The sequence below is a fragment of the Orcinus orca genome, chromosome 10 (assembly GCF_937001465.1).
Source record: "Orcinus orca chromosome 10, mOrcOrc1.1, whole genome shotgun sequence".
NCBI classification, from domain to species: domain Eukaryota; kingdom Metazoa; phylum Chordata; class Mammalia; order Artiodactyla; family Delphinidae; genus Orcinus; species Orcinus orca.
Window position 1 is genome coordinate 79,474,575 of NC_064568.1, and position 12,538 is coordinate 79,487,112.

Genomic DNA, 12,538 nt, shown 5'->3' on the forward strand with positions numbered 1-12,538 from the left:
CATACCAAAAACTTCTCCAGGTAGAAAGTTGAAATTTGACAAAGAAAAATCAGCTTTTGCTTTAATTATCTAAATGATGATGGTAGAGTATTTTCTCTTGATTTTCAGTCTTCTAGCTTGTAGTATAATAGTATCTACTACTTCCAGCTTTTTGTATCCCAAAAGAAAGCTAGAAGAATCCGTCCTTAGTTGTCAGACACAACTGAGTGAGGCAGTCCTCAGTGGCAAATAGGAATGAGACTTTTATTTTCCTTTTAATCCTGTTAAATCAGTGTTCCCTTAGTAGGTGGAAAGGATGTGTTTGAGCCCAGGCCCAACTCTTTTTTTTAAATTCAAGTACAGTTGACTTACAATATTATATTAGTTTCACGTGTACAGCATAGTGATTCAGTATTTTTACAGATTATACTTTATTAAATGTTATTATAAGATAATGACTGTAATTCCCTGTGCTCTACCGTATATCCTTGTTGCTTATCTATTTTATACAAAGTAGTTTTATCTCTTAATCCTATAACCCTAACTTGCCCCTCCTCCCTTCCCTGTACCCTCTGGTAACCACTAGTTTGTTTTTTGTATCTGTGAGTCTGTTTCTGTTTTGCTATAGTCATCTGTTTGTATTATTTTTTAGATTCCACATATAAGTGATTTCATACAGTATTTGTCTTTCTCTGTCTGTTTCACTAAGCATGATATTCTCTAGGTTCATCCACATTGCTGCAAATGGGAGGTTTTAATTTTGTGTGTGTGGCTAATACATACCACATCTTCTTGGTCCATTTGTCTGTTGATGGACAGTTGGGTTGCTTCCATATGTTGGCAATTATAAATAATGATGCTATGAACATTGGGGTGCATGTATCTTTTTGCACCAGTGCTCTCGTTTTCTTTTTCTGGATATATACCCAGGAGTGGAATTGCTGGATCATACTGATAGCTCTATTTTTAGTTTTTTGAGAAACCTCCATATGGTTTTCCACCAATTTACATTCCCATCAATAGTGTATAAGGGTTTCCTTTTCTCCACATCATCACCAGCATTTGTTATTTGCAGACTTCTTGATGATAGCCATTCTGACAGGTGTGGGGTGATGTCTCATTGTTGTTTTGATTTGAATTGCTCTAATAATTAGCAATGTTGAGCATCTTTTCATGTGCCAGGCCCAACTCTTGCCAAGATAGGAAGAATTCAGGGGAAGATTCCATAGGAATTTGCTTTAGGCTATGTTTTAGAAAATTGCCTGAGTGGTTTAATTTGAATTCGTTTAGACAAATCAATTAAAGTAATGATAAAACATTTCCAAAGGACAATTAGAGCAATATGGAAACAGCTTTGTACCATGTCTCTAGCGGACAAGAGAGCTGGTGAAATGTAAACCATATTTACTTAGATTAAGGAAAGTTAAGCAGCTCTTGTTCCTCTGGTATATGTTCATTCAGAATCCTATATTAACCTATATTCCAAGTAAGCACTGAAGCTTTGGAGAGTCTAAAGATAAATACGTAAGGCCTTGTCCACAAGCAAAAGAAATTCATTTAGCCAGAGGTCACAGGGAGTTTGTGAAATTTCTATTATAATTCCTCATCATTAATGTCAAATAGTTTGTAAGTATAAATACTGTTGGAGTTAAAGATGGGTTGTTAATAACACCTTATTAGCAAAATTACACAGGGAAAAAGGAGAAAGGATTATAATTTATTCTTTTTCAAATAGCAGTCTCTTTTCTACCATCCTCTATTTCCTGTTTCATTTCTGTCTCAATTTCTTCATTTTTAATCCCACTGATAGAGAATACATTTTGAACTGTTGCAGTATATTTTCCTTTAAAAAGTTAAACTCTATATCTATAGGACGTATTCAGGTTAATAAAAACAGTGTTAAGTCAACAACATGTACATGTGCACGCACACTCAAACAAACACCGTCTCCCTAGAAAGGGTGGTTCTACCCTGTGGTATCTCTCCAGCTGCTGAGATGTGAACACACTTTAACACTTAGGAGGAAAGTCAAAAGTAGAGCTTCACCTCTGGATCCAGCAAACAGCCAATTTGAAGAGATGGTTTATGTGGAAGAAAGATGCTCTAAAGAATGTTAATTAGGAAGTCTAGCAAAATAGGAGTTTTTAAAACCACGAATAAAATTAAGAAGATGACTGTTAAATATAAGTTACATTTTCTAGAACATTGGGTGCGTAAACTTCAACAGTCTGGATTTTCTCAGCAGGTGTCTGTCAGAACCCTGCTCCTCAGGGTGAAATAGGAAAATTAAATCAATGAGCTGGAATCTGCTTAGACAGAGAGAGAATAGTTCAAGGTAAATGGAGTTCTAAGCCTGACTAGCTATGATCTGAAGCTCACATTTTGATCCTCCCTTTATGGTTTAGACTTACTGATTTGGTGTGCCTTTTCCCTAAGAATTGCTTGAGTCAACTCTCTCCTTCTCTCAACATACTGCAAACAGATATGTTTTCCTTAATCTTTCCTAAATTTCACATCATTGATTTAGCCCACCAACTAAGCTTTTTACCACGTGAAGGTATTTCAGCACTTTGGTTCTGCTAACCAGTGCAGGAATTTTTCTCTCTGTTTTAATACCAGCCATTAAGTTACAAATCCATGACGCTGTCAATCACATTGTCAATTAAGATGGGGAGGAGAGTGGGATTAATGGGAAAGTCTTGCAGCACTCCACTGGAAACTGAGGACCCTTTAGCCCTTGTTAACTCAATTATTACTGAAGCCATGCAGCATTTCAGCGATCACTTCTATTTCTTAAATATTAGCCCTTAAATTAGTAATAACCCATTACATGAACAAATTGCAATAATCCCATTCAATGGAATACCTACCAGCAATAAAAAGAAATAATCTATTGATAAACACCAAAACATGGATGAATCTCAAAATTATTAGGCAAAGTGAAAACAGACCGTCATAAAAGTCTATAGACTTCATGATTCAATTTATACGACATTCGGGGGAAAAAGTAAAAACTATAGAGATAGAAATTAGAACACTGATTCCCAAGATCTGGGGGTGGGGAAAGTGCATTGACCGAAAGGGATCACGAGAAAATGTTTTGGGTAATGGTGGTCATTACACAACTGTATGGGTTTGTCAAAATTCAACGAACTGTATACCTAAAAGGGCTAATATTATCGTATGTAAATTTAAAGTCGGTATACCTGATTTTTTAATATATCCCATTTTAAGAAATTCGTTAAGGACTAATTAAATGTAATTTAATAACCTAGAATTTCTAAAATCTGTCTCTTTTCTCCTGCTTTAATTCTTAAGGCACGTTACTCTGTTCCATTTCACTACTTCCTCCCCATTTTCCATGAGTTTTCAAAGGTTACCTAACCACTCAAGTGTCTCAGAAACACATGCCTCTGTTTTCTTGATCCTGAAATAGGAGTTTCCTATACTTGAAAAAAAAAGTTGCAGTTCCATTAATACCATTGCCAGTTTTAAAGATTAAACTCTTTGAAAAGAAAACGAAGTTTCTTAATTACCATTGAATCTTTGACTTGCTAACGTAGCACTCTCTCCCCCAGGCCTCTCTCTGCATTGTTCCTCTTCCTCATTCTTGGAACAGAACTTCAAACTAAATCCTGTAGGCCTGGGCAACAGAGTCTCCTGAATGAAATCCAGGAAACTTTAGTCTTTGCTAAGTCAATTATTCCATACACGGGAGTCCCACCTCTTCATCCTCAAGGCTGCTGCCTCCCGGAAATGATAAATGCCCAGATGCTGGCAGCAGACGATGTCAGGTAGAGTGTAGGTTGACAGTAGGAGCGCTCTACCTCAGTCCTGTTTGTTTTAGTTGTTGCTGTTGCCTGGTGGTTTGGTTTTATTTTGTAACAACCCTTCGTATTTTTCTTTTCTTAAGATTAGACTCTAACTTTCTTTTAAAATTTAATTTCCTTTATTTATATTTTATTTTTGCCTGTGTTGGATCTTCATTGCTGCACGTGGGCTTTTCTCTAGTTGTGGCGAGTGGGGGCTGCTCTTTGATGCGGTGTGCTGGCTTCTCACTGCGGTGGCTTCTCTTGTTGTGGATCATGGGCTCCAGACACACGGGCTTCAGTAGTTGTAGCACACAGGCTCAGTAGTTGTGGCACTTGGGCTCTAGGGTGCGCGGGCTCAGTAGTTGTGGTGCACTGGCTTAGTTGCTCCATGGCATGTGGGATCTTCCCAGACCAGGGATCAAACCCGTGTCCCCTGCATTGGCAGGCGGATTCTTAACCTTTGCACCACCAGGGAAGTCCAAGACTCTTACATTTGATTACCAGTTTATGGTAAGAACTCAAGCCACAGATTGTTGGAGATACATATAACATCTTATTTGCCACTTATGTTAAAATCTAGGATACTTCGATGATCACTTATGCTCTAAGTGATATGGCTGCATATAGCTCCCACTTTGATGATAAGATCTTGCCCTCACTTATTTTCTTCCCATTGTCTTCTCTGGGCTCTAGTTTTACCCTTTTGGCGGGGAATGTTACTCCTTTCTCCTCAGAATTGTATTTAAGTTTTCTCATCACTTTGGCAAGTTTCTATCCTTTGGCAGGAGCACATCTTTTTCAATGTCTTAATCAAGGGAACAGGAAACTAACTCCTTTTTTTCCAGTATCATCCAAGATACTTTGAAGGTTGAGTGATTTTTAGATTGGCTGAAAAAAAAAAATAGGGAGGACAAACAAAGGTACACAAGCAGGAATGACCATCGTAGGGTTGAGGATAGAGAAGAGATAAGCCTTTCAAAAATAAAATAATAGAACATATGATTATAAAGGGTGAAGGAAGGAGAGCTGGAAAATGCAAATACACTAAGAAATCTGATACAACATTTGTATTGTCTGCCACTGTTCAGCAAAATGTTTTAAACGTGGCATGAAGATGATACACCTAGAACAATGCTGATTGTCTCTCTAGCTTGTCTACTTGAGGACAAACTTTTAGATGAAGTTAAATTTAGAAGGACTTCTATATTTTGACAACCTACTTCAAACCATCATGGCTGCTGTTTAGCCCAGGTAATATTTACTTGTGAAATGCTCTCTGATATTAATCTGATGAAAATAGATGCAAATGCCAAATATAACTTAAAGATTAAATCTGTGGCTAAAAGATATTTTCTAAGGGCAAAAAAATGACCTTATCAAAGATTTTAGAGATTTGACTATAGTGTGTTACCTTACAGATAGATGACCTTAGTTTATTTTCTGTCTAGGACTGAAAATCTTCTTTCTGTTTTTCTCTTATTTTCCTGTAGACTCTGCATTATCCCTTTTCTCCTTTTTGTATGTCACTGTGAATGAGATATAGACCTATTTTTCTGGAATGGCTGGGGCTAAAAGAAAAACATGACGTTCCCAGAAATTCTTTTAATCATTCTGTGATTTCACATTTTGTTCTGTGCTGTTCTCATATAATATTAGATTAATTATTTAGATTCATAAACCTTACCGAAAACTGCTAGAACAGAGGCTATACCTTGCTTTTAGCATCATCCTATGTAGTGTTCCATGCATAATTTTGATGTGCAGGTCATGTGAAATCAAGGACATTAACAACATTTACATAATGTTTTTTATGCAGAATGATAACACTTCGAGTCCTTACTTTTTTTTTTTTTTTTTTTTGCGGTACGCGGGCCTCTCACTGTCGTGGCCTCTCCCGTTGCGGAGCAACAGGCTCCGGACGCGCAGGCTCAGCGGCCATGGCTCACGGGCCCAGCCGCTCCGCGGCATGTGGGATCTTCCCGGACCGGGGCACGAACCCGTGTCCCCTGCATCGGCAGGCGGACTCTCAACCACTGCGCCACCAGGGAAGCCCAAGTCCTTACTTTTCTTATGTTGACTGTTTCACAGTTTGAGACTTATCTGTTGAGATAAGTGCTTTTTCAACATCTGTAACCTTCTGTCATGTCCTTGGTTTTAAGAAGTGTGCCCTAAGCATTATACCAGTGAATTGAAGCTTAGTGCTGGAAAGAAACTTGCAGATGTTTTCGTCAGACTGTTGTCGTCTTACAAGGCTACATAACTTCCCACAAATCACACAGTGCCCAAGGTTGAAGGCAGTGTGAAGAACTCTGTGCAAGGAGGTCTCAGTCCAGGGCAAAGGTGACAGTGCAGTTTACTAAAGACCAGGTACATATTTTAGAAGTAAGGAAGGCCATCAGTCAAGAAGGGATGCCAGCCTGAGAATTTTTCATTATGGCAACCACTCTTCTCAACATGGAAAAGTAAAACATTTATACAGACACATCTACTTTGTATCTGGCCTTTTAGAACCCTGGTCTTAGACAGGAAAGTGAGGAGGAATGATCTTCCAGGTCTACAAGTCTGCCCATAGAACAAAGTTAAGTTAGAGAAGCTGAGCTAAAACTGCCAACAGAATGCGATTTCTCACAGAGAAGGTGTAAAACGCACCCACAGCCTGAGAGGAACATAGATAAGCACAGAGGCAGTACGGAATTTCTCAGGCAGATTATTTAACATTTCTGGATATCAGTTTCTTCACCTGTAAAATGTACTTCTTACAGTTGTTGACAGGATTTTGTGAGGGAGTACAGAATAAAGCAGTTAGAACAGGGCCTGGCATGTGGTCAGGACTCAAATATTGGCTATTAACCTTAATGTTTACCCAAGTGGAACTAAATTCTCTATATTCAGCCTAGATGAAAAGGGGAGTCACAACTGAGAGAACACGGCAATAGAGAGGAAAAACAAATTATCTAACGGTACGAGGAGCCCTGAGCAGGAGTAAAACAAGAGAAAAGAGGCAGTTTTTGCCCAGGGCCAAGCATCTAGACACTAATAGATGGCTTCATTTGGTTCTTTTTTGCAGGTGCCGCCATGATTAGTTCTTCTAGCACTTCAGTTAATTCCATTTATGTCCTTCCTCCCTGATTAAGTCCTAAAGCATTTGGATTCCCCTCTACTTGTATCATTGGAGAAATAGAGCTGAAGTCAGTTTTCCTGCTCAGCAATGCAACGTATGCGTATGCTTGAACTATGATGATGCCTTATATTACAAACTTTGGTATACCTAGTTGGCAAAACATTGACCAGTCTTGTTTTCTAAATAATTGGAGACTGAAATCTTTTTTTCTTTTTAACATATGTTACTTATGACTTAGGCATAGGGCAGGCTTTGTAAAATGTCTGGATGAAAGATGGTGGCAACCTATAAAATATAAAGGACATGCAGAAAAGTTTCCTCTCAGCGTGAACGTTCCACAGCCAACAATAGCTACCATTTATTGGAGCACTTCCTAAAAGTCTGGCATCGTCTTGAGTCTTCTGTGTGTATTAACAGAGCAACAACTCCATGTGCTAATCTTATTATTATCACCACTGAGGCATATCAATAGGCTGCCTGAGATCCTAAATCCCTCATCTGCAATATTTTAAGATCTTGTAATTTTTGCCCCTAAAGATTACATACCCTGGGCTTCCCTGGTGGCGCAATGGTTGAGAGTCTGCCTGCCAATGCAGGGGACGCAGGTTCGTGCCCCGGTCCGGGAAGATCCCACATGCCGCGGAGCGGCTGGGCCCGTGAGCCATGGCCGCTGAGCCTGCGTGTCCGGAGCCTGTGTTCCGCAACGGGATAGGCCACAACAGTGAGAGGCCTGCGTACCGCAAAAAAAAAAAAAAGATTACATACCCTAAGAAGGATAATTAGCTAGTTAACAGATTGTGAAGGATGGTACTATTTGATTTTAAAACTGCTAATGGGACTTTCCTGGTGGCGCAGTGGTCAAGAATCTGCCTGCCAATGCAGGGGACACGGGTTTGATCCCTGGTCCGGGAAGATCCCACATGCTGCGGAGCAACTAAGCCTGTGCGCCACAACTACTGAGCCCACTCCCCCTAGAACCCAAGTGCCACAACTACTGAAGCCTGCTTGCCTAGAGCCCGTGATCCACAGCAAGAGAAGCCACCACAATGAGAAGCCCATGCACCGCAACAAAGAGTAGCCCCTGCTTGCCACAGCAAGAGAAAGCCCGCACACAGCAACAAAGACTCAACGCAGCCAAAATAAATAAATAAAAATTAATTAATTTTAAAAACTGCTAATATCACAATAACTGAACAACCTAGGGCTTGTAAGCAATTAATGGCTTCATATATTGAATATACAGTATATATGCCATGCTATTTATAGATAGATATAATATATGCATGATATATGTCAGTCATATTTTTCTATATTTTACAAGATACGAGTTATGGGGAGAACCTGGCAGTGTCACTTCAGAAACAATGGTCGCAAATGAACCATCTGGGTGGGTTTTGTTCACAGAAAGAATGAATCTACACTTATGTATTTGTTCAGCTAGAGATGATATTTGTTGTGGTTGGAAGGGCTACCGACGCTGAAGTTGCTCCAGCCCTCCCTATGCTGGCTCACTAGTTATGATTATTAATGAATTAGTCAGCTGCGGAAACCCCCAAAAAGAGTGGCTTGCATTAGATAGAATTTTATTTTTCTCTCATTTAGGAGACTGGAGGTGAGTAGGTTCCTGCCATCTTGTTTTGTCCTCAGCTGCACAGCTCCATAGCTATTTTGAGAGGAAATAGAAGGCACACCCTTTCCTTTTAAGCAGGTGGGAATTGCAAACATCACTTCCTCTGTGGTCTATAGTGGAAGGATTAGCTCTGTGTCTAAACGTAGCGGCAAGGAAAGCTTGGGAATGTTGTCTCCAGCGGGATGGCCTTGTGCCCAGATAGAACTCCATAACCTTGAAGCAGAGAAGAATGAAGTTAGAGGAGCAGCTAAACCCCAGGCACACTCAGCCAATTTTGATCTCTTCTCGTGTGATATATGCTTATATAAGCTTACGTGCCATTCTTAAAAACGAGATGATTCCCACACAATAGAAAGTTGTATTTTCTGGCTTTCTTAATGAGATCGAGACTCAGAGTCAAGTCGTGCGTTAAACACTCAGAGCTGCTAATAATTAGTGCCTATCAAGTCTATCAGTGACGTTTTCTTCCAGATAGTCCCGGAATTTCTTATTGTTCAGAGCAATACATTGACTTGCGTCTACCTTCCCCAATGCTTGGCGCCGTTTCGGATCACAATAAATGCCTGTTTAATGGACTGTTCTGGATTAAATGGGGGGATCTGTTGCCCCGTATCATACTGCCAATTGCTCATCTCTTTTTCCTACCGCTTCTCATTTCCAGTTTGATCACTCATGGCTTTGGGACCCCAGCAATATGCGCAGCCCTAAGCACTTTCCAAACAGTCCTCAGTGAAATGCTAAACTACTTGGAAAAACACACTACTCACAAAAATGGCGGAGCGGCGGATTCTGGCCAAGGACATGGCACCTCGGAGAAAGCCCCCCTGCGGAAAACTTCAGAGGCTGCTGTGAAAGAGGGCAAAACAGAAAAGACAGACTAGCTACATCAAACAGAATCTATTTCCAGAGAGTCTTGCTGCTGATATTTTTTCTAATATATATATCATTGAGGGTGATTAATCTTCAGTGGACCAAATCTCTGCCCTCCCCCAACCCTCCATAAAAAACAAAAATGGAAATGAAACAAAAAAGGACAAAACCAAAAAAAAAAAAAGACAAAAAAAAAGGAAAAGAGCAGTGTAACTGTGTGATGAAATTGTCACTTTTTAATTTTATGTTATGATAAACTCCTTTTGTGCACGTAATTTATTGTTCCGAATTATATACATCACAGTTTTTAAGCACTTCTGGACTTTGGAGAGGCAGCACATGCTTTTTCACATCTAACTGTTGCACTTTCTTATCCAACTCTGTAGTTAGGGATCAGAAAGCATGACCAAACTGGACTCCACCACCAGCGCATACAGCGCCAGTCTTTCTTGACTTAATCCCCTATAACAAAACAGTGCCTCTTTCCATTAAATAGACCAATCTGGCAATCAATCCATCAATAAATGCTCTGGGAACTGAAAAGGGCAGTCATGAATCTTTGTCCTGTGAACTGACAGCAATTTAAAAATTTCGGTCACTGCTAACCCACTTAACTACCAGTGCCTTGGTGGTATTTAAAAATTCCAGAAAACTCTGTCCCCTCTTTGTGTGACTATTCCACCCCACCCTAGGTCCATTTTTTAAAGAAGAGACTCAGCAGAATATTGAAGAGAAAAAAGATGACCTCTCCTATCCATTCTCCTCACTTCCCCAACCTAACTGTTCAAGGAAACAGACTGCATATACTGGGTCAGGGCAGGCTGGATATAGGAAAGGGTAGCTTTGCCACTTGGGGTCCTGACGGAAAGCTGTGGTATTGTCTTGCCTGGAAAAGCAAGGGAATAGGAACAGCGATCTTTCCAGGAAGCCCTGCCCCTCAGAGACAGAAGAAGAGCCCAGGGAACTAGTGGAGGCCCCTCAAAGTGTTAGCGGCCAATGATTGTATGGTTAAAATGACAGCCGTTATTCTTTTTCTACTTTTGTGATTCTGCTACCTGCCCGATAGCAGCGTTCTAAACCGTTAGAGGCACAGAAGCATTCAGGTCTGTGTTCAATAAAGAAAACAAAAACAGAATGATCAGAGAAGGCTTTTGCTTTTAAGATGCTTCCTTTTTTCACAGCTTGTTCTTAAGCTTTATTGTCCTGTAGTTATAATACTGAAAACAAGAGGTTCCTGGCTGCAAAGGCCAAGGGCTAATTGAATGAAAGTTCAGACCATTAAAACTTGAATGTGTCAAGAAACCTGACTGGTACCACATAGTACTAACCTTTCTACTGTTAACAGTTTTCAAAGTTCTAAGCAAATAAAGATGTAGGTCATCGTCTATGAAAAAAATCATTTAAAAAATATGTGGACTCCAGACATCGTTTAGCATGAAAATATTCTCCTCTCGTTAACATATATCAATTACTTTCAGAATGTCTCTGCCACACTATAACCCGATGAGGAATGTTATTATTTTTTTAATTGAGAGAAAATTGCTTAAGAATTTTCATCAAGAGATCACAGAAAATATTTTTACCTAACAATAATTCTTAAAATCATTCGACTTTTATCTTCAATCTTACACAGAAAAGAGGAACATAATCAATGAATATCTAAATTTTCTAGACTAAATTCAGTTAACAAAACACACTAGTAAGGAATTCTATAATAAAGGGGTTTTATAGTTACACAGTAGAAGAATTTAAAATAAAGAAAATGTAAAAGTAATGAATTGTGACTTCATGAGTTTATCTAGTTCCATTTTTTAAATTTTACCGTTATTCATGGCTTTAAATTTTTTTGAAATAAAATAGAATAAAGCTGAGATTCTGCTGCAGTTCCAAATTTCATCACAAAATAAATTGTTTCCATTTACATGAAAATTCTCATACTGTAAAATATACATGTGAAACAAAAATGAATATTTCAGTTTAATAAGTAGTAGGAAAGCTATATACACATAATGTGGGCTACTAATATTTCCTTAATGAAATTTCCACATTGACTTTTATTCCTTTTATTATTAACAATACATATGTATTTAATATGGCATTTTCATATGCATATCTGCTAAGTACTTAATGTAGTTATATACCATGTCAAATGTTTACCCATAATCAGATAAAAAATTAGATCTGGCTAATAGAACCAGCTTACTTCTCAACCCATAGTTGTGACTAGTTGGGGTTCTTAACACCTCAATGGGGTGTTATTATTTATTAGCCTTGGAAACAGAAGTATAACTATAACTACAGTGCATATTATTTACCAGGATTTTGGGTGTCTTCAGAGCCTTAAATGGACAGCACCCATCATTTAACTTAACCAGCCATTAGGACATAAGTGAATTAATGGACTGGTCATGTTTAGAGTAATTATTTATTATCATATTTAATAGACATTGTTAACATACCTACTTTTGCCTTGTATATAAGGTACTCAACACTTTTTAAATAAATGAGTAAATGAGTGTGTGTGTGTTCTTTGTCCAAAGTGGGCCAAAGGACCTTTTACTTTTGATTTTTTTTTTTTTTTGATACCCATTGCTTCAATCTGGCTGGCTTCTTCCATGGTAATTTATGGATAACACATTTTAATGAACAGGGAAATATTTCCACTCTATCACATTAGTTGCAACTAGATGCATTTAATATAAAACAATAAAAACAAGTAGGTAAGTATCATAATTTCAACAAAAGTAAAGTTATAATTGTTATCAGTATCATAGTTTATAGTTAAGGAAGGTAGGTCACCAAAATCTGATTTTCAGTGTTACAGTCAATAATAAAGCAATGAAAAAGCTTTCCAGATTAACTACCACTGGCCAAGACAATTTGTCCAAACCTCTCATACTTACTCAAAATTAATAAACTTAGGAAAAATTGAGTCAAACTCCTATAAAAAGAAATGTTCATTTTAAGGCTGTTTCAATAACCAATTTAAATGCCACTTCTATGGCTATTTCACTAGAGTTACCATTTGACTTAAGTTTGGTGTTTCTCGAAAAATAAAGGAAAACTGAATTATTCTATATCTTCTTCTCTGGAAAGATCAGATTCCTGGGAAGATGCCTAGTCTAT

General features: G+C 38.5%; 1 protein-coding gene across 1 annotated transcript in view; it reads left to right on the forward strand.

Moving 5' to 3' along the window:
• The window catches only part of TFAP2D (transcription factor AP-2 delta), a 54,872-nt gene extending 45,288 nt beyond the window's left edge, over window positions 1–9,584 (forward strand). Inside the window, exon 8 of the mRNA XM_004267496.2 lies at window positions 9,204–9,584. Within this exon, the coding sequence (XP_004267544.1) occupies window positions 9,204–9,423 (220 nt within the window). The 3' untranslated portion in view covers window positions 9,424–9,584. The remainder of the gene's footprint in view (window positions 1–9,203) is intronic.
• Window positions 9,585–12,538: the final 2,954 nt, after the last annotated feature.